The 22,696-nt window shown below is 33.5% G+C and overlaps 8 protein-coding genes across 8 annotated transcripts; 1 reads left to right on the top strand and 7 right to left on the bottom strand.

Moving 5' to 3' along the window:
• The first annotated feature begins 3,275 nt into the window (after positions 1 to 3,275).
• LOC17898157 (F-box protein At1g47056) lies at positions 3,276 to 5,166 on the top strand. Its single transcript, XM_006306373.2, has one exon. The coding sequence runs from the start codon at positions 3,452 to 3,454 to the stop codon at positions 5,015 to 5,017; it is 1,566 nt and encodes a 521-aa protein (XP_006306435.1). The 5' UTR covers positions 3,276 to 3,451; the 3' UTR covers positions 5,018 to 5,166.
• Positions 5,167 to 5,414: 248 nt separating this feature from the next.
• On the bottom strand, positions 5,415 to 6,837 carry LOC17898646 (putative F-box protein At1g46840). Its single transcript, XM_023788738.1, has 2 exons — positions 6,521 to 6,837; positions 5,415 to 5,986 (listed from the first exon to the last, which is right to left on the bottom strand). Exons 1-2 carry the CDS (start codon positions 6,835 to 6,837, stop codon positions 5,662 to 5,664), a joined length of 642 nt encoding a protein of 213 aa, XP_023644506.1. The 3' UTR covers positions 5,415 to 5,661.
• Positions 6,838 to 8,116: 1,279 nt separating this feature from the next.
• LOC17899768 (putative F-box protein At1g46984) lies at positions 8,117 to 9,037 on the bottom strand. Its single transcript, XM_006303944.1, has one exon. The coding sequence runs from the start codon at positions 9,035 to 9,037 to the stop codon at positions 8,117 to 8,119; it is 921 nt and encodes a 306-aa protein (XP_006304006.1).
• A 1,746-nt stretch (positions 9,038 to 10,783) lies between these two features.
• LOC17898580 (putative F-box protein At1g46840) lies at positions 10,784 to 12,001 on the bottom strand. Its single transcript, XM_023788737.1, is given in 2 exon segments — positions 10,784 to 11,118; positions 11,719 to 12,001. Coding segments are annotated over 2 exon segments (618 nt in total).
• Positions 12,002 to 12,703: 702 nt separating this feature from the next.
• Positions 12,704 to 13,828, bottom strand: LOC17899567 (putative F-box protein At1g46840). Its single transcript, XM_006306180.2, has one exon. It carries the CDS (start codon positions 13,826 to 13,828, stop codon positions 12,704 to 12,706), a length of 1,125 nt encoding a protein of 374 aa, XP_006306242.2.
• Positions 13,829 to 15,153: 1,325 nt separating this feature from the next.
• Positions 15,154 to 15,630, bottom strand: LOC111832422 (BTB/POZ domain-containing protein At1g01640-like). The gene has a single exon (XM_023788736.1). It carries the CDS (start codon positions 15,628 to 15,630, stop codon positions 15,154 to 15,156), a length of 477 nt encoding a protein of 158 aa, XP_023644504.1.
• A 1,041-nt stretch (positions 15,631 to 16,671) lies between these two features.
• LOC17899613 (putative F-box protein At1g46840) lies at positions 16,672 to 18,520 on the bottom strand. The gene is made up of 2 exons (XM_023776816.1): positions 17,257 to 18,520; positions 16,672 to 17,078 (listed from the first exon to the last, which is right to left on the bottom strand). Exons 1-2 carry the CDS (start codon positions 18,517 to 18,519, stop codon positions 16,905 to 16,907), a joined length of 1,437 nt encoding a protein of 478 aa, XP_023632584.1. The 5' UTR covers position 18,520; the 3' UTR covers positions 16,672 to 16,904.
• A 2,182-nt stretch (positions 18,521 to 20,702) lies between these two features.
• Positions 20,703 to 22,336, bottom strand: LOC17899988 (putative F-box protein At1g46840). Its single transcript, XM_023788735.1, has 2 exons — positions 21,038 to 22,336; positions 20,703 to 20,954 (listed from the first exon to the last, which is right to left on the bottom strand). The coding sequence occupies exons 1-2, from the start codon at positions 22,334 to 22,336 to the stop codon at positions 20,703 to 20,705; spliced, it is 1,551 nt and encodes a 516-aa protein (XP_023644503.1).
• Positions 22,337 to 22,696: the final 360 nt, after the last annotated feature.

The following is a 22,696-nucleotide window of genomic DNA, read 5'->3' as shown; positions in this document are numbered from 1 at the left end:
TACATCAAAAAAGTAGATTACAATTAGTTGTTTTAAAAAAATTAAACACAAAAAGTAAATTATTATGAGTAAACATTGATTAAAAACGATATGAAAGCATGTGGTGTGAAAATTTGTATTAGTTCATGCTTTGTTTTGTGAGATATATATTTTGTCTCGCTTTTGAAATGAATGTAAACTAAGAAAACATGGAATGGTTTATATAGGCTGTAAAAATGGGGTAGTTAATATTTTAGAATATTTGGTTTGAGATTTAGTTTTGAAAAGAAATAACTTTATTCAATCTCAATCACTAAATTATCGTGATTTTATTGTTAAATATTAAATATTATATCCGAATATTCCATTTTTAGAAGACTTAGAATAACAAATCATGTTTATATTTAATAGGCGTATTTAATTACCATAAATTAGTAAATTGTTATAAATTAAGATATAATCGGTTGATTTTGCCTACCATAAATTAATGATTTTGATATAAACGATTTAGATTTAAATGATTAAGGAAATATATACATATTATGGATTTTAAATGATTAAGGAAATATATATTCAAAGAAAATCGAATAGGATAATGATTACTTAATAAATAATTCTTCAATTTTTAATATATAATGAAATGACAAAAGTTTATTTATAAAAATCTTACAAATAAAAAGTTATATTATCAAATGTATTTAAAAAATGTTAATATAGATTGATTTGGTTGGTCAAGTTAAAAATTAAAATAGTTTAAAAAGTCAACTACATTGAATATTCCATACTAAGAAAACATGGAATGGTTTCTATTAAAACAAATATTAAAATACTCAATGTTTAAAATTTCGATCAAGATCTTTATAAAATATTTGAAATTAAGAAAATCTTGCCAATTAAGCTAAATTTTAGGCATTGTATCTTACAAATAAAGTTAAATATCAAACGTAATAATTATCTTTCCTTTAATATTGAAAACCAATTTTTTTTTATCAACTGAAAAATGAACGATGGAGATTAAATCTCTAAACCCGATTAACATATCCGTTTAGTTAGTTAGATCCGCGTGTTAACCCAGTTAGAAATGATAATTATTTCATTTTGAAACTATAGTGTAAATTCATTGTGTACTTCAGCTTTAATAGTATAGATGAACACGCCATCCACATTTTGTTGGGTTAAAATCTCTGAAAAACGACAAAAGTTAAAGCGAGATTTTTTTCGGTAGATAAAAAAGTTGAAGCGAGATATACTTGGAATCTGATCACACGGTTTGACAAATGTTGTGTAGATGAAGTTAATCTTGTAAGGATGTATGGTTCCCTTGTAGTCACCATGGTTATGAACGACTTCAAAATTCATGATATCATAACACTTTCCTTCCAACAATTTGTTTTGGAATTTTTGAAGCAAATTGTTTCACAGAAGAAATAAAAGAATTGTTTCACAGCAAATTGATGTCCCTGTCAACCAAATAGAGAATGGTGAGAAATAAAAGGTAAGTGACATATTCATAGACAATAGCATTAAAAACACCAGAGTATAGGTATCTTTGGTTAAATGGACTTATGGTGTTTTGCTTTCTTTTAAAAAAGTGTATACATATATTGGTTATTTTAAACAGATTTTGAAAAAAAAAATTATATTGTAATAATAAGTTTAAATAACTATAATCACACAAATATTTACCTTCGCATCCACAAGGATTGCTTCAAAACCAATAATACTATTCTTTTTTCATAGAATTTGAGATTTGAAAGAGGAGTATATTCAAAAGGCATCTTCCACCTAGGAATTAAAAAAAGAATTAATATGAATTCAAGGAAAAAATTATAGGTAAGAACAAAAACAAAAGAATTTGCTTGCCTGATAATTGAAACTGCAGTTTAGAAGAGAAGAGAAAACATTTGAAAGGAAAAAAATTCAGAGAAATATGAAGATTGAAACTGAAATTGGATTTTAATAGATGACAGATTGGTTGGTTTTTACAATGAACGTGGATCTCAGATGATTGAGTGAGAAAAATTAGGGATTAGTTTGGTTTTTTTTTTCCAGTAAAGTAAGAAAAAAAAAACGCTGAAGAAGGTTAATATAGGATTCAAGGGTTTTAGAAAACTGTAATGGGTTTGGGCCTTTGGCCTTATAAAATAAAAGAAATTGTTCAACTCATAATTGGGTATTTGGACTTATAAAACAACAGAAATTGTTAACTGCTGTTTAAGGGAACTGATCGTGTGTTTGAAATTTTTAATCATTGATCGTGTGTTTCATTAGTTTGACAATTTTTGTTTTTAATAAACTAAAATTGGATGTGGCCAAATTTTAGCGGACATGTGACTTGTGCTTTTTATAGTGTAAAAGATGTATTACAAATTTACAATACAAAATATTATATACAGTAAAACCTCTATAAATTAATACTCGATAAATTAATAATCTCTATAAATTAATAAATTTCTCCGGTCCCAAGTTGGGACCAGTGTAATTTTAGACACATTTCGATAAAATAATAAGATAATAATTTTTTTGAAAATCCTTTGTAAATATATGGTCCCAACAATATTATAAATTAATAATTAGGTAAAATTTTCAAAATATATGTATATATAGACACATTGTTTTTTGTTAGAGTTTATTTCTAATATTTTACTATATAAAACATTGTTAGAATTCTCTTTCAAGACATAATAATTATTATTTTCTTTGTTAATTATTATATAAAATACTAATTATCATGATTAAATCTTATTTTTAAATATTTTTTTGAAGACACTTTCCAAATTAGGAAAATCTCTCTATAAATTAATAATTATTAATTTATCGATAAATTAAAACCTCTATAAATTAATAGATTTTCATGGTCCCAACATTATTAATTTATAGAGGTTTTACTTAGTTTAGTAAATTATTATATACAGAATAATTGGATATTATTATATATGAAATCACCATATATGATATGTTAGATTTTAATTTAAATACTTTTATTCATTAGCTAACTCCAAAAAAAAAGAAAAACTAATAACAAAAACCAAAAGCTAGATTAAGCACACCTATAATCAAAATACTACAAACTTAATTATTAATTTTAAAAACTAATAATTATACATTTTAATTGTAGTAGATTCTCTAACTCATTTATTTTAGCTATTAATATATTAAAATCTTCCTTAGTTTTCCTCTAAATGAGTTGTAATCTCTGTCAATCCAACAACAAAGAAGAAAACCATATTGTTTTAAAAAAACCATATTATAACAAAAAAATAATAATATCACAACCCAACAGAATAAACCGAAACAAAACAAATAAAACAATTCACTCTTAAGCAACAGCTAATTCTCAACCTTACCCTTTAAACCAACCCTCAAATCTCACTAACCGACAAAAACCAAAAAAATCTCAAAACCCAAATCAAAATCAAATTTCTCCTCTCCGCCGCAGACGAAGACGACGACCATCGGAGACTTTTCGTGGATGGGCCAATCAACCTCCGCCGCCGGCAATTCCATCTTCAACCACCGGAAAACCAAATCGTTCTCCCTGAAATTCCCGATTCAACCGATCGAATCTGAGGTTTCACAACCTGACTACACATCGTGTTTACCTGACGAGTGCTTAGCTTTGGTGTTCCAGTTCTTAAACACCGGTAATCGGAAAAGATGTGCTCTGGTTTGTCGCCGGTGGATGATCGTTGAAGGACAGAATCGTTACCGTCTCTCACTCCATGCTCGTTCAGATCTGATTACTTCGGTGCCTTCTCTCTTCTCTCGGTTCGATTCCGTTACTAAGCTCTCTTTGAAATGCGATCGTAGATCTGTTAGTATCGGCGACGAAGCGCTTGCTAAGATCTCTCTCCGGTGTCCGAATCTGAAGAGGCTTAAGCTTAGAGCTTGCCGTGAACTCACCGATTCAGGTATGGCTGCTTTTGCTGAGAATTGTAAGGAATTGAAGATATTCTCTTGTGGATCTTGTGATTTTGGAGCTAAAGGTGTGAAAGCTGTGCTTGATCATTGCTCGAAACTCGAGGAGTTATCGATTAAGCGACTCCGTGGATTCACCGATGTAGCTCCGGAGTTGGTTGGTCCTGGTGTTGCTGCTTCGTCTCTTAAGTCGATTTGTTTGAAGGAGCTTTATAATGGTCAGTGTTTCGGTCCAGTGATCGTTGGTGCGAAGAATCTTAGGTCTTTGAAGCTTTTTAGGTGTTCTGGTGACTGGGACATGCTTCTTCAAGATATGGCTGTTAAGGATCATGGTATAGTTGAGATACATTTAGAACGGATGCAAGTGAGTGATGTAGCTCTCACTGCGGTATCGAATTGCTCGAGTCTCGAGATTTTGCATCTTGTGAAGACACCTGAATGCACGAATTTTGGATTGGCTACGATTGCAGAGAAGTGTAGGCATTTGAGAAAGCTTCATATTGATGGTTGGAAAGCGAATTTGATTGGGGACGAAGGGCTTTTGGCTGTGGCTAAGTTTTGCTCTCAGCTTCAGGAATTGGTTCTAATTGGAGTGAATCCAACTACGTTAAGTTTAGGAATGTTGGCTGCGAAATGTCAGAATCTCGAAAGATTGGCACTTTGCGGTTGTGATACGTTTGGTGATCCTGAGCTTTCTTGTATAGCAGCGAAATGTCCGGCTTTACGGAAACTATGTATCAAGAACTGTCCCATTTCGGATGTGGGAATCGAGAATCTTGCAAACGGATGCCCCGGTTTAACCAAAGTGAAAATCAAGAAATGCAAAGGAGTTATGGGTGGGTGCGCAGACTGGTTAAGAACGGTTAGGCCTATGCTTTCGGTAAACGCAGACACCGTGGAACCAGAACATCAAGAAGAAGAAGCAAGCAATGATGCTGTTGGAGGAGACTTGCAAGAAAACAGAATCGAATTCCCTCATTTGAACAGCCAGATCATGGCACCAAGCATTGCGTCTTCAAGCAGTAGAAGCCGTTCAGGGTATTTCAAATCAGGCATTGGACTGTTCAGCGGAATTAGTCTAGTAGCTTGCACTTCGAGACAACGACGGGAAAGCAGGTGATTGGCTGCGTTCAGCCAATACTACGTTCATTACTTGTTCAAGTTGTTTCTTACAAATGAAATTGTACATATATGGCAGTAGATTGTTTGTTTCATTACTCAGTCGAATGTTACATCGTTACTGATCTACCATGTCGCCATTCGCCAACACTTGTTAGAAACATCACATCGCAATATGGTTACAGAAACTAAAAGACAAACTAAGACTATTATCTGCAAATGCTTTGGTTATAAACTCTTAGAATTAACTGTGTTTTCCTCCAGGTTGTAGAAGAAACACTAATAAGTATCAAATGTAGCCATATTCGTCCACGAAGGCGGCATAACGCAAGTTTAGCCTTAACCATTCTTGTTTCAGTGCATCCTCAAAAATTCACAGCTCACAAGGACCAAGGTGATGTGGCTAAATCTTTTTCTATGTAAACTTTTGTTTCTCAAGTCTAGGCAATCTTTAAGGTAAACATGTATACATTAAAACGCAGTAGCAGTAGAAGATTAATAGTAAGCAAAATAATATGAAGAAGAATAATAAGATCAATGTCAATGAGAGTTTAGACAACATCCATAAGTAAGGATCAATTGAAGTAGAAACATAGTAAGAGTTAGAATCTATAAAGCTTACTAGAACCGAACTCGTCATCAGCCTCAATGTTGTTGCAGAAACATCAGATTCTCATCATAATTCGTGAAGAAAAACAATGATTCATGAGGATCTCGACTAGTCGATACCTTGTCTTTCAGTCCTTTGATTTCAACTGTTCGAACGTGATCTGTCTCCACATTTTTGTAGTAAACATATAATGGATCGGTTAAACGAGTTGAAGACGGCCAAACAATATCACCCATATCACTTGCCCAGATTGATTTTCTAACGTCCTCCAAAGATGAATATGGCAAATTACAATTGTGTATCGACCATTTACCTTCTTTGGTGTCATCTAGAACCTCTAACTCAGCACAATTATCATAACTTAAAGACCGTACGACGACTCCTAACTTTCCCTTGTAGTCTATGAGAGTCAAAAGCGACACATATTTCATATCTACGAAACTAAATTTCTCAGACCTAACATCAAAGCATACTATTCTTATAGAAGTACCATGACGGTAAGATGTGTAATATAAAACCCCATTGATGCATATCCCATTCCTCTCTATCTCAGGAGTATGCCGAATCGGACATTCGATCTTTCTCCACAACAGCTCTCCAGTCCCTAAAGTCAGAACTTGATACTTGACATTGGAGGTAGTTTGTCGAAACATGGTCCAACACAAAACCTTGAATTGTTTCCGGATTGGATCATACCCGAAATAGCATTTCAAATCCGCATTGCCCGTTTCAACTTTAGGCAAAGTTATGTGCTGACCCGTGCAAGGGTTACATATAACAGGAACGTTTTTTACATCTATATATGACAAGAACCTTTTATCATTCAAATAGATAAATCCATTAACAGATTGACAAATTTCCTTGTACCTAGTTCCAGAATAACCCATGATATACTCGGTTGCTACAACACTTACGTTGTCACCAAAATCTTGAGGCTGAGGGGATGAGAAGTAGTGCCACTTACTGCCAAATCTGAAGGTGAACAAAAGACGTTGCCGCCGAGGCATTGGCGTCCTTGTGAGGAACAATTCTGTGAAATCTTGACGTTGAAGTAAAGAAGCCCATTGCTTCGACACAAAACGATATCTTGCGATGGAATTCACAGGTAATCTTGAGAGTATCTCGATGATGAGATCTATGGGAAGTGTCTCTCTTAAAAACGTTGAGGCCGATGATTGTTTGTTGCGTCGGGTGCTTCTATAGAGAACCATGCACCGAATCGTTCGTATGTATGTTCATGGCGTCTTTCCTTGGGACAAAAGTTAATAGGAAGGTAGGTTATCAAATTAGTGGTTACCAGAAAAATTGTTCCCTAATGAGTTTCTATAAATTTTAGGGTTTTGGTAAGTAAAACTTCTACAAATTAATAAAAAAATTTCGGTCCAGAATTGGGCCAACGTAATTTTGGACATAATTAGATAATAAAATTAGATAATTTTTTTTTTGAAAATCCTATGTAAATATATGATCCTATTAATATAATAAATTAATAAATATATAAAATTATCAATATCTATGTGTATATATACACATTAATTTTTGTTAGAGTATTTCTAAAATGTTTACTTTATAGAGTTTTTACGGTCATAACATTATTAATTTATAGATATTTTAATTTACATTATATTTTTACCCTAATTTTTTAAAAATAATATTGAACTAATTACTATTTATTTATTTTGATTTTTCATTGTTACATTACATCAAAAAAATAATTTATATTATAAATTAATCTATGAACTACCGAAACTCATTCGTCAGAGTCAAAAATCTTGAAAGCTTTTGGAATCTGCCTGATATCACAAATAAATAAGAAACATATAATTATTTCGGATAGTTCTTTTTTATACTAGAAAATTGAAACTAATTTTGCGATTTAGAAATTTTACTCAATATTCTTATTTTATTTTTTTGTAGGATCATGCTTAGACAAATGACAATGATATGAATCATATATGTGAGAGATGTTGGAAGTGATCAGTTTAATTCCAAGAGACTTGAATTTGACCATATTTTTTCTTGAGAACACAAAATTTGGAACGAATTTATTTGATGTGATTAAGAAAAATGAGAATATAGATAGTGATCTAAAATCTTGAACAGCCAGATTATGGCACCAAGTACTGCGTCAAACAATAGAAACCAGTCAGGCTATTCCAAATCAGGCATTCGACTATTGAGAGGAACATATAAGTCTAGTAGGTGGTGTGTTCAGTACTGTGTGGCTAATATTTTTCTATGTCAAAATTTGTTTCTGAAGTATATATAGATATTGTATTAAGTGATATATATATATATATATATATATATATACATTAAAAAAACTAGTAACAGTAGAATTAGATCAACAGTAAGCAAAACCAATATGGAGAAGAACAACAAGATCGATGTCACTGAAAGAGTTATAGACAATGATCAATTGAAGTAGAAACATACTAAAAGTTAAAGAATACTATGAAAATCAAACCTCCAAGATCAGTCGCCTCAATGTTATTTCAGAAACATCACATTCTCAACATGATTTGGAAAGATAAAGAATTCATAAGGGCCAGGGTAATGCATCGATACCTTATCTTCAATTCCTTTGATTTTAACTCTCTCAACACTCTCTTTCTCCATATTATAGTAAGAAACATAGAATGGAGCGGTCGAACGATTTGACGCACCAAAAATTTCACCCCTATCAGTTAACCTTATAGCCTCAAAAGTTGTATCTGGAAAAACAAACCTGTGCTTCGACCATTCCACTTTCTTGGTGTCGTCAAGAACCCATAGCTGAGCAAGACCAGTATTAGGAAAAACCACTAGGAGACCTAATTTTCCCTTGTAGTTTATAAGACACAAAACATTAACGTAGATCTTTATTTCTATAAAACTAAATGTCTCATACCTAACATCAAAGCATACTATCGTATTTTTAGAATTTTTGTAATACAAAACCCCATTGGTGCATATCGCGTAGGTCCTTTTCAAAGGATAATGCGGGAACGAACATTCAATCTTTCTCCACAAATGTTCTCCTCCGGTCCCTAGTCTCAAAACATGATGCTCTTTAAAGGATGTTATGCACAAAACCTTGAATTGTTTCTCGATAGGATCATACCCTAAAAAGCTTTTCGAATGACAATTTCTAACTCCCAATTTAGGTAAAGGTATTTGCTGACCTGTGCTAGGGTTCCATATCACAGAAACTCTATCTATCTTTCCCTTTCCCTTCCTCCGCCTATTGTTCAGATATATAAATCCATGAACAGATTGAAAACTTTGCATGCACCAATTCTCATAAAACCCCGTTTGATGATAGTCTGTTGCTATCACATTGACAATATCTATGGGAAGCGTCTCTCTTACATACGTTGAGGGCGATGACTGTGTGTAGCATCTGGTAGAATTGTTCTTCTGCCTATTCATGGCGTCTTTACTCGGCAAGTTTTGCTCTGTTCGATCGATGAATACAATTTTACTTGGGGAAAAAGTTAACTGGATGATACGACTTTACGGAGAAGAGGAAACTAGGTTATCAAGTAGTGGTTAGATCTTTTTTTTTAAAACATCTTCTTTTTTCTTAATAGATGAAAATCGATAATACAAATAAAAGTTATATCATATGAAAAGGTTAACCAAATTTGTTTTTTGTAAAATTTTGTTTTTGGTTGAAATGCCAAATATATTGAATAATGTAACAAAGTAAAATTTAGTAACAAGAAATACAAAATAAATTAAATAAAAAAAAAGAAATTGGGTACACACTAGAACCGAGCTAAAATTTATGACCGGAGGGCTTGAACCACCATATAAGAAGAAGAGTGAAATTTGGTGAGTCGTAGTAATGTAAGGAGCTTTCTTTTATCAGGGATAACGTACAGTAGATAGCTTCATATTCAATGGAGTTCAAGAAAGAGCTATCAATGCTGTTCACCGCGCAATAGGAGACATTCAAGATTGGCTAACATATAACTTTACTCCTATAACTAACCATGCAAATGCACTCCTAATGGTGCGACATGGAATCAGCCGGAAGCTAGGATACTAAAATGTAACTACGACGCAGCGTTTGATCATAGTACTAAACGAGTCAAGGGCGGTTGGATTATCCGAGACACTAATGGTGGTTCACAGGGGTGGAAGCATTATCCCCTTTGGAGGTGGAAGCAAAAGCTTTACTAACAGCTATGCAACAATTTTTTTGGATTAAAGAGATCCGGGCGATATGTTTTGAAGGAGATAGCAAAATTTTATATAAAATCTTAAGTGTGTTCTACATGATATACATTATTGGGCTTTATGTTTTGAGTTCATAGAATTTGTATTTACTAGAAGAAGTTGTAATGGTGTTGCATATTTTATTACCATAATATATATGGTTGTAATATTTCCTCTTGCTTTTCTGATTGTTTAAATCCGCCTTTTTCGCTATCTGAACAATTGTATCATGATTACATTAATTCATTTATATAAATTATATTTTGACAGAAAAAATTACATCAGAAGATATATATGGGTCAAATATCTCTGTTCCTAACTACAATAAAAAAATCTCTATAGCCACTTGAATATTCGTGACTGTGCCTTAATATTCGTGGCTATAGCGCTGTAGCTTATATAATTCGTGCCTTTTTCTAGAAAAATCACCTTATAGCCATGAAATATCGCGATCGCCAAGTGGATATAGGTATTCTTTTTACTAGTGTATATATCAGATAATGTGGCTAGGAAGGTAATGCAATTTTCTTGGAATTTCTCGTGTAACGTTCATTCCAAATGTGATAAATCCTTGCTTTACTGTAGTATTATTGAATGAGTGAACGATAAGGTTGAAAAGCTTGATGGAAAAGTTGTTATCATCTGAAGTCCCAAATCAGTCGCCACTAATGTCCTGCTAAACCGTGAACGATTGGACAAAGATGCAACAAATTATAACCGGCAGTCATATTTTCTCTTTTGGCATCCTTAAAACCTCATAGTTATTACGAAAAGCAGTAGTAGTAAAAGATCACAGTAAACAAAGGAAGATAAATGTCAATTGAAAATTGAGAAAACATGCATAAAGCAAATGAGCAATGGTAATGGAAACATGGTAAGACTTAAAAACAATCAAAATATTAATCCACCTTGAGAGAACTTGATTAGGAGGTCTCACTTGTTCTTGCTCACACTCTAGATGGCCTGATCCTCGATTGTGCCATGAATTATACCGGTTTCCTTATAGAGAAACATCAGATTCTCAACATGATTCATGGAGGTGTGAAACTCATGGCGATGTATTCGCGTAGATACCTTGTCTTCCATTCATTTGATTTCAACTCTTCTAACCCTCTTACTCTCCATATTGTAGTAGAAAACATATGATGGGTAGGTCAAAGGACTTGACACCCAAACAATTTCACCTGTATCAGTTGCGCACATTGATTCCATTTCATTCTTTGGCAAAACAAACATGTCCTTGGACCATTTAGCTTCTTTGGTGTCATCTAAAACCCATACCTCCTTATGTTTTCCACTAGAATTATAAAAACACACTACGGCACCTAACTTTACCTTATAGTTTATGAGTTCCAGTACAATGTGGTCATTTTCTATTTTTATGAAACTAAATTTCTCAGAACTTACATCAAAGCAAACTATTTGCATAGGAATATAACCATTTCCATAAGGTGTGTTGTAATATAAAACCCCGTTGATGCATATCCCGTTCTCCCTCCCGCTCTTACCTCCAGGACGATGCGTAAACGAAGATTCAATCTCTCTCCACAACAGCTCTCCAGTACCTAATGTAAGAACTTGATACTTCATACCATAGAGCTTATTTCCAAAACTTGGTTGTTGTCTACGAACCACGGTCGTACACAAAACCTTGAATTGCTTTTGGATTGGCTCATATGCGAGAAAACTATGCAAATCAAGAATATCAAAACCCCTTGTTTCCAGTTTAGGCAAAGTTATGTGCTGCCTCGTGCAAGGGTTGTATATAACATGATTCATTATTCCTATCATCATATCTTATGTCGTTGCCTTTGACGGATACGTCAGATGGATAAAGCCATGAACAGATTGACAACTTTGTATGTAAGAGTTTTCATAAGAATTCATATGATGTTCTGTTGCTACAACACTGAACTTGTCGCTAAATTTTTGAGGGGATGAAAAGAAGTACCACTTGGTGCCAAATCTGAAGTTGAACAAAAGACGCGGCCGAGACAATGAACTTGTCAGGAAAGCTTCCTTGAAAACTTGGCTGACAAGTAATGAATCCCATTGCTTTGAGACACAACGACAAATTGCGACAGACTTCGCAGGTAATCTTGAGAGTACTTCGATGATGAGATCGTTGGGAAGCTTCTCTGTATTGTGTCGGACGATTTTACGGCGATCCATGCTTTGCCCTACTCCACGAATAGAGTTTCAGGAAAAAGAGGAAGGTACGTAATTTTATATCATATTATTTATTTTTATTTTTATATCAAATCATATTGGTTCATTGAAAAAATATATTGTGATATTTATCAAATCTTTTTCGTTTCTTTTTTATCAGAGTATAATCTTTTTCAGAATCTGTAGTTTTCCTATTAATCTTTTCGCTTTTAGAATATGAAAGATTTTTCTCACTGTTAGGTCTTTATTTAGATATCAAAGATTGGAAGATTTTTAAGAATTTAGGAATTAAAGATTTTTCTCACTTCTGCATACGATAATTGGTTGAGTAATGGACAATCATACGTGTTTGGCTACGTTTTACAAAGCAACAACATAGTCGAATGTGAGAAACAGATGTTCCAAGGAACCTGTGTAGAGGAACCTAACAAACTGTAGTATCTGTTCTTGAGTAAGATTATTAATTGGTACTGGTTTCTCCTTAAGATATAGATTCCAGCTTAGGGTTGGAAAACGTATAGATTAAGCACACAAGAATGTTTCAGATAAAAGTTGATCATCCACATCTCCCACACCGTAGAACCTAGGGACCCAAACCTAGAAACCCTAAACCAGATTCGAAAACAAAAGACATGAAAACCCTAGCTTGTTAGTAAAGCTTACCAAGAGGTCTGACTTGTTCTAGCTCATCACACTGTTGATGGCCTAATTCGAGATTGTGCCATGAATTAAACCGGGTTTCTTGTAGAGAAACATCAAATTCTCAACATGATTCGTGGAGGTGTGAAACTCACAGCGATCTTGTCTCATAGATACCGTATCTTCTACTCCTTTGATTTCGACTCTTCGAACCCTTTTACTCCCCATACTACAATAGGAAATATATGATGGATGGGTCCAACGACTTGACACCCAAACAATGTCACCTCTTTCTGTCGTCCACATTGATTTCACTCCATCCATTGGCATAACAAACATGTGCTTCGACCATTTAACTTCATTGGTGTCATCTAAAACCCATACCTCAGCATGAAATCCACAATTACTATAACACACTAGGACACCTAACTTTTCGTCCTTATAGTTTATGAGCTCCAGTACATAGCGGTCCATTTCTATGTTTATGAAACTAAATTTCTCTGAACTAACATCAAAGCAAACTATTTGACTATCACCGCAACTTGTATAAGCTATGTAATACAAAACACCTTTGATGCGTATCCCATTCCTCCCGCTCTCAGGATGATGCGGAAACGAACATTCAATCTCTCTCCACAACAGCTCTCCAGTCCCTAATGTCAGAACTTTATACTTTCTATCATACATTGTGCACAAAACCTTGAACTGTTTTTGGATTGGATCATACGCGAAAAAGCTTTGCGAACCAAGATTCCTCGTTTCCAATCTAGGTAAAGTTATTTGCTGCCTTGTGCAAGGGTTGCATATAACTTGAGACGGCTCATCTACCTTTGACAGACACCTCATGTAGATAAATCCATGAACAGATTGAAAACTTCGTATGTCAAAGTTTCTATAAGAACCCATATGATATTTAGTTGCTACAACATTGAGGTTGTCACAAAAATTTTGACGCTTAGGGGTTGAAAAGAATTGCCACATCCTGTCAAATTTGAACAGAAGAAGCGGCCGAGACAATGAACTTGTCAGGAAAGATTCCTTGAAAACTTGGCTGGCAAGTAATGAATCACAATGCTTAGAGACACAACGACAAATTGCGACAGACTTCGCAGGTAATCTTGAGAGTACTTCGATGATGAGATCTATGGGAAGCTTCTCTGTATTGTGTCGGAAGAATTTATGGCGATCCATGTGCTTTGCCCTATACTCCACGAATAGAGAGGAAAAAGAGGAAGGTACGTAGTTTTATATCAAATCATATCTGGTTAATAAAAAAAATATATTGTGATATTTATCAAATCTTTTTCTTTTATTTTTGCCAGATTTTTTTTTATAATATATTTTGGAATATGTAGTTTTCCTATTATTTCACCTTTTTAGTGTGAGATTTTTCTCACTGTTAAGTCTTTAATTTAGGACTTAACTAGGGTTTGGAAGAGTGAGTATTATTTCTCTCGTATATGTTTACCACCTTTCAATGCCCAGCTGCGTTATGTACCCACTTGATCACAGAGTTTTAACAGTTGTATGAATCCCAAATATCCTTTGCAAAATTTTCCCTAAACATATATTTCATATACATTTTAACTCACAGAAAGTTGCGGATCCAAATATTTTTTTAGATCTTACCGATTTGTTGGAGTTTTTTTTATAATTAGTAAATTGCATAACATCAATATAAATTAAATCGGCTTGATTTGACATGTCTTATATTGGTGTTGCTAAAAATGTAAAACAAATAATTATATATATGAAGTATCTAATGAATGATATATATTTTTTTAGTAAGATCGATTCAAACCCGTCGTCTCGTCATATATCCTGTCCTGCAATATAATATGAATTTGTTATCTTAAATTTATAATTAAGTTTAAATTTATCAGTGATAAAATTTGAAACTTCTTAATAGTTTAACATTTATTATATACAATATAATTTAAGAAATCACCTAAAATCAAATTAAATGATGGATGCTTGTATTAAGTGAAATTTTCTGCTCATTGGAATTATAATTTATTTTGATCTTATGTATAATATGACTCTAGATCATTCTCTAAATATGTTAGCCCATGTAGACATAAACACACATTGTTTTATTATTTGAGTAATATATGTCCGTTTTAAAAAGTTTGAATCTCAAAACATGCAGAGAAGTGAGAATTTATTAAGTGATGGACCTAAGATTGTTGTATGCTACATGCTATACTTCTTTTCTTAGTAAATAATTTTCTACCAATGCAAATGTCCTACCAGACATTGCTTAGGATATGTTTTCGTAGGAAATTGGTAAGAAAATATTATGTTTTCTTCCATTTTACTATGTTTTTTGCATAGGAAAACATTGTTTTCTTGTATGGCCGCAAAGAATTTTCCATTATACAATAGTTTATGTAACTATTCTCATAATTTGCAATAAATAATAAAATCAAGACATTAAAAAACAAAAATTAATTAAAATCATAAAAATTAAGCTGCATCAATTTTGAACTTAGAACCTACTTTAAATTTTGACAATTTTATTGATAATAATTGTCACCATCTTCGAAGAGCATCGTATCTTGAAAGGTCTGTCCAAGGTCATCGATCTTTGATGCCGTGGTATGATCTAACTTCTGCAAGCGAGTGAGTTCTTCCTCACATAATTGTTTGAGTAATGGACAATCATACATGTTGGCTGCCTTGTACAAAGCAACAGCATTGTCGAACGTGAGAAACATATGTTCCAAGGAACCTGTATAGAGGAACCTAACAAACTGTAGTAGCTGTTCATGAGTAAGATTATTAATAGGTACTGGTTTCTCCTTAAGATATGGGGGCTGCACTTCACTATCTTCTAAAAACTCCTTAAAGGTTTTAGCTCCAGCAGCTAAGATGATCCTATGGCAAGGTATGACCGGGCTTTCTTTAGTTGCTTGGAGCCATATATCTACTTCAAATTCATCTTTCCATGCTTTTTCAAGTGTTTCCATGAATTTGTCTTGGTTTGTTGCCATACTCTGCAAGAAGTTGAAACAAAAAATTAAGTTAGTAATACAGAGAAATCAGAAACATTGATATAGAGTTAAAGATGCAATGAAGTACGTACTTATACAAATCTGAATCAAGGCTAGGGTTGGAAAACGTATAGATTAAGCAGAAGAATGTTACAAAACAGATCGGTAGTAACAAACCTAGAAGACTTAAAACGAGGTCCGATAACAAAAGAAACGAAAACCCTAGCTCTGTTGGTACGTACCGCCGACAGAAACTAACCAAATTCGTAGGGCTTTTACTTTTTCTTTTATATGTTGAATGAATTTCTAATTTCTTTCTTTTTTTTCCTTTTTTTTTTTTTTTTTTTTTACTTTTTTATTAAAAAATATTTTTAATATTTTACTTTTACCAGTTTTCGTCCTATAAAAAAATAAAAAATAAAAAAGTTTTCGTCCTATATCTTAAGTGTTTCAAGTAAACACATCTTTTTTATTTTGAGTACAATTTCTTTTCTTTTTATTTTTGGTTAAAATGCCAAATTAATTTATCAACGTAACAAAGTAAAATTTATTATAAAGAAAGAGAAGATAAAATAAAATAAAAAATAATTGGAAACACACTAGAACCGAGCTAAATCTATGGCCGGAGGGCTAGCTATAACCACCATCGAAGAAGAAGAGTGCAAGCTTTAGTGAGTCGTAATAATGTAAGGAGCTTTCTCTGTTCCGAACTACTTGATGAGCTCTTAGGTGTTTCTTAGGCTAAGAAAAGCAAAAAAAATGTCTCTTATAATGATGGTGCAATTTGCTTGTGATGTCTCGTGTTATGTTCATTCCAAATATGATAAATTGTTGCGTGAGTGTAGTATTATCGAATGTGGTAAGTTTGAAAAGTTGTTATCATCTGAAGTCCCAAATCAGTCACCATTAAATGTCCTGCTAAACCGTGAACGATTGGGCAAAGATGCAAGTATGCAGTCATACTTGCTCCCTTGGCCTCCTCAAAACCGATCATAGTTCATACGAAAAAGCAGTAGCAGTGAACTTAGAAATGTAATAATATAACAAAATAAAATAAAAATGTAAAAAGAAGATAAATGTCAATGAGAATTTAGAAATCATGCATAAAACAAACGAGCAATGTCGTAAGAAAACACTCGTCTCCCGGCCAGTTTACAATTCTTTTTTGATGTAAAGTTGATCGATATATAGCCAGCTGACACTATTTCAACAAATTTGGGACAGATAACGTTGTCGGAATTCGTCAATAACATGTTTTTCCAATGGTTTTTCGATTAAAAGTCCCCGAATCGCCTCCGCATCATGTCAATGAACTTCATGTTCTCCGCGTTTTGTCGGGCGTTCTCTTCGCCCTGCCGCTTGATCTCCGCGTTTTGTGCCAAGATTGTCTTGCATGTCTTCTCCAATACTTTGATTCTAGTATCCTTTTCCCTGAGCTCTTGTATGATCTCCGGGTCAAGGTAAAAAGAAGAAGAAGAATAAGCAGAATCAGTTTGGTTAACACGATTTCCTAACCTAGAGTGATGACCCTTACTTGTCGATATTTCCTGCGAGTTTATAACATTTACTACAAAATAAATAAAATAAATCAACAAAAATTTTAATTATGAAGAAAACAAAACATACCTTAATGTTATTAGATGCTGATGATCCATGCTTGATTAGGAGGTCTGACTTGTTCTTGCTCACACTCTTGATAGCCGGATTCGCGATCGTGCCATGAATTAGACCGGGTTTCTTGTAGAGAAACATCAAATTCTCAACATGATTCGTGGAGGTGTGAAACTCATAACGATCTTTTCCCGTTACCTTATCTTCCATTCCTATGAGTTCAAATCTTCTAACCCTTTTACTCTCCATAGTGTAGTAGAAAACATATGATGGATAGGTCGAAGGACTTGACACCCAAACAATTTCACCTCTATCAGTTGCCAACATTGATTCCATTGCATGATCTGGCAAAACAAACTTGTGCTTCGACCATTTAGCTTCAATGGTGTCATCTAAAACCCATACCTCACCGCGAATTTTCCCATTACACTTAGTAAAACACACTACGACACCTAACTTTCCCTTATAGTTTACGAGATTCCGAACAAAGAGGTCTTTTTCTATTTTTATGAAACTAAATTTCTCAGAACTTACATCAAAGCAAATTATTTGCATAGGAATATTACCATTTGCATAAGGTGTCTTGTAATATAAAACCCCGTTGATGCATATCCCGTTATCCCTCCCGCTCTTACCTCCAGGACGTTGCGGAAACGAACATTCAATCTCTCTCCACAACAGCTCTCCACTCCCTAATGTAAGAACTTGATACTTCATATCATAGAGCATATTGTCAAAATTTGTTGGTTGTTTACGAACCATGTACGTACACAAAACCTTGAATTGTTTTTGGATTGGATCATACACGAAAAAGCTTCGCATATCATAATATCTCGTTTCTAGTTTAGGCAAAGTAATGTGCTGTCTCGTGCAAGGGTTGTATATAACTTGAGTCGTCTCATCTATTTCCTTTGACCGATACCTCAAATAGATAAATCCATGAACAGATTGACAACTTTCTATGTAACAATTTTTATAAGAACCCATATGATGTTCTTTGGCTACAATACTGAAGTTTTCACCAAATTTTTGAGGCTGAGGGGATGAGAAGAAGTGCCACTTACTTCCAAATCTGAAGTTGAACAAAAGACCCGGCCGAGACAATGAATTTGTCAGGAAAGATTCCTTGAAAACTTGGCTGGCAAGTAATGAGTCCCATTGCTTCGACACACATCGAAAAATTGCGACTGACTTGGCAGGTAATCTTGAGAGTACTTCGATGATGAGATCATTGGGAAGCTTCTCTGTATTGTGTCGGACGATTTTACAGCGGTCCATGTTTTGCCCTAGTCCACGAATAAAGAGTTTTACGAAAAAGAGGAAGGTACGTAGTTTTGTATCAAATCAAATTTGATTAATAGAGATAATATCGGGTGATATTTTATTATCAAATCTGTTACTTTTATTTTTGCCAGATTTACCATAATCTGTTACTTTTATTTTTGCCAGATTTACCATATTTTATTAAACTAAATCTGTTACTTTTATTTTCCAATATGTATTTTCACTTTTTTGGTTTTAAAGATTTTTCTCATTGTAAAGTCTTCAATTTAAGGAATTAACTAGGGGTTAATTGGAAGGGTGGGTATTATTGCTCCCGATGTGTCAAACGGGCCGGACTGCGTCCATCTGCGCCATCCTCAGGACGCATATGTTTTTTTAAAACCCAAACAAGCCGGCCCGTCGGTCTAAAAAATATATTTTAAAATTTAATCAAAATTGAAAATTAATTAGTTTTAAATATTTTTTAACTAAAACTAATGTTTATATTGGCTTTGTTAGATTTTTTATTTTATTTTTTACATTAAATTTATTTGTGTTGCTATATATTTTTAATATTCTATATTTATAATTACGTAAGAATAGTTATTTAATACCCGCAATCTGTTTGGGCTGGCCCGCGAGGCCTACTATTTAACGGGCTATGGTACTAATTGGACTAGGTTTGCGGGCCTGAAGCCTGTTTGACACCTCTACTCATACATGTTTACTATCTTTCAGTGCCTAGCTACGTTGATTGGAATGATGGTATTATTGCGTTATTAAGTAAAATTTCATGCTCATTAGGATTAGAATTTATTTTGATCTTATGTAAAATATGGCTTTAAATCATTCTCAAAAGATTTTAGCCAATTTAGATATTAAGAATATACTTTTATATTAATTGAGTAATATATGTCCATTTTTTTAGTTTTGAATCACAATGCATGCAGAAAAGTTTGATTTTATTAATTTTATATATTATATGATGATTCGAGATAATTAAACAATCAAATTAAAAAAGTATTATAGGAGAATGATAATTGAAATATTGACAAAATCTTCTAGAGATGTATAATATTTCCATTTATAACTATTTTTCATTGACTTTTAAAGATATTATATTAAATACAATGAAATTCTTTGTATTTTTTTTTTGAATATAAAGATTCATTTCATAAATGTACTTCAAAAATACCTAAAGTTGTCAATATGTGATTAGCTTTGAGTTTTTATAATTAAAAAGTTTTAAAAAAATTCAATAAATTTGTAGATATTAAAATAATATATAGAAGAGACTCTCATGGTGCTTGTGCACAACTGCACATGCTCTTAGGAGCTTTCCTTAATGGTTAGTTTCGTATCCTCACTCTTTGACTCTTGGGCATCAGAGTATCAACAAATTGACAGATTATTACATTGTCTTTTTCCTTTATGTTAAATGAAATTTCTTGTTGTAGACTTGAAGCTAATGGATCTGTGACTGTGATGGACCTAAGATTGTTATATGCTACGTACTAGACTTCTTTTCTGAATATGGAATTTTTTACCAATGGCAAATTTCTACGATAATTTTTCTATAATATGTTTTATAGGAAAATGGTAAAAACTAAAAATAATATGTTTTCTATCATTTTCCTACATTTTTTTGAGTAGGAAAACACTGTTTTCTTATATGACCGCAAAATTTTTCATTATATAATCATCTATGTAACTGTATAATTTGCAATAAATAATAAAATCCAAACATAAAAAAAAAATCAAATTAAAAAATAAAACTAAATTAATTAAAATCATAAAGATTAAGCTGCATCAATTATGAACTTAGAAACTAAGATCAAGCACCTTTGAACAAATCATTATATTGTCTATGAAAGGTCACCGAGTGAGAGAGAGAACGAAACCTCATAGTTCAGAAGGGAGAGCAGTAGCAGTAAAAGATCAGCAGTCAACAAAAGAAGATAAAAGAAATGTAATAATAAGATCAATGTCAATGAGAATTTAGAACACATCCATAAATCAAACGAGCAATTGAAATGGAAACAATTTACTGAAGAAACCTATTAAAACTAAACTAGCAATGTCGTAAGAAAACACTCATCTCACGACCAGTTTACAATGCTGACACTCTTTCAACAAATTTCTGACAGGTTACTTTGTCCGAATTCGTCAATAACATGTTTTTCCAATGGTTTTTTCGACTAAAAGTTCCCGAATCGCCTCCGAATCATGTCAATGAACTTCATGTTCTCCGCGTTTTGTCGAGCGTTCTCTTCAACATGCAGCTTCATCTCCGCGTTCTGTGCCAAGATTGTCTCGCATGTCTTCTCCAATACTTTGATCCGAGCATCCTTTTCCCTGAGCTCTTGTATGATCTCGGGGTCTCGGTAAATAGAAGAAGAAGAAACACGATTTCCTAACCTAGAGTGATGACCCTTGCTTGTCGGTATATCCTACGAGTTAATAACAATTAATTACTACATAGTAAATGAAAATAAATCAACAAAAATTCAATAATCAAGAAAACAAAAGATACCTCAATGATCATGGGGTTGATACCTTCCTGAGTCACATTGTTATTAGATGCTGACGATCCATATTGAGAGAGCTTAATAAAGAGGTCGGCCTTGTCCTTCGTCACACTATAGATGGTCTGATTCACGATCGTGCCATGAATTATACCGGTTTCCTTATAGAGAAACATCAGATTCTCAACATGATTCATGGAAGTGTGAAACTCATGGCGATCTTTTCCCGTAGTTACCTTGTCTTCCATTCCTTTGATTTCAACTCTTCTAACCCTTTTGTAGTTACCTTGTCTTCCATTCCTACTCTCCATATTGTAGTAGAAAACATATGATGGAGTAGTCCAAGCTATTTCACCAGTATCAGTTGCCCGCATTGATTTCACTACTTGTATTGGCAAAACAAACATGTGCTTCGACCATTTAACTTCATTGGTGTCATCTAGAATCCATACCTCATTATAATATCTAAGGGAATAATTAAAACACACTAGGACACCTAACTTTCCCTTATAGTTTATGAGATTCTTCACAAAGCGGTCCTTATCTATTTTTATGAAACTAAACTTCTCAGAACTTACATCAAAGCAAACTATTTCCGAAGCATTAGTGCCATTTCCATAAGCTATGTAGCAATATAAAACCCCGTTGATGCATATCCCATTCATCTCGCTCATAGGATGATGCGGAAACGAACATTCAACATCTCTCCACAACAGCTCTCCAGTACCTAATGTCAGAACTTTATAGTTGACTCTATAGATACTTCCTGGTGGTCTAAAAACTACGGTCATGCACAAGACCTTGAATTGTTTTTGGATTGGATCATAAGTGAGAAAGCTTTGCAAATCAATACTCTTAATTTCCAGTTTAGGTAAAGTAAGGTGCTGCCTCGTGCAAGGGTTGTATATAACATGAGTCGTCTCATATATATTCGTTCTCCTCGACCCATACCTCAGATAGATAAATCCATGAACAGATTGACAACTTTGTATGTAACAATATTCATAAGAACCCATATGATGTTCATTTGCTACAATACTGAAGTTGTCACCAAATTTTTGAGGCTGAGGGGATGAGAAGAAGTGCCACTTACTTCTAAAACTGAAGTTGAACAGAAGACGTGGCCGGGACAATGAAATTGATAGGAAAGATTCCTTGAAAACTTGGCTGACAAGTAATGAATCCCATTGCTTCGACACACAGCGACAAATTGCGACTGACTTGGCAGGTACTCTTGAGAGTACTTCGATGATGAGATCATTGGGAAGCTTCTCTGTGTGGCCTCGGACGATTTTACGGCGGTCCATGGTTTGCCCTGCTCCACGAATAAAGAGTTTTACGAAAAAGAGGAAGGTAGTTTATATTGGATATCAAATCATATTGGTTAATTGAAAAAATATATTAAAGATATTTGTCAAATCTTTTTTCTTTTTGCCAGATTTACCATAATATTTTTAGAATCTGTAGTTTTCCTAGGAATATAAATCGTTGTAATATTTTTCTAACAGATTTCTGACAGTTTTTTATGTAATTTAATACTATTAAGAGAAATACCACTCTGTATACTCAAATTAAAAACAAATTAAGTATTTGACCTCAATAATTTTAAAATTAGTTCTCTCTCATAGTTATTTTAGTTGGACGAAAATACCCCTATATATGGTAAC

The sequence above is a fragment of the Capsella rubella genome, unplaced genomic scaffold (genome assembly GCF_000375325.1).
Source record: "Capsella rubella cultivar Monte Gargano unplaced genomic scaffold, Caprub1_0 scaffold_1, whole genome shotgun sequence".
NCBI classification, from domain to species: Eukaryota; Viridiplantae; Streptophyta; class Magnoliopsida; order Brassicales; family Brassicaceae; genus Capsella; species Capsella rubella.
This window is presented reverse-complemented; position numbering and strand designations above follow the sequence as displayed.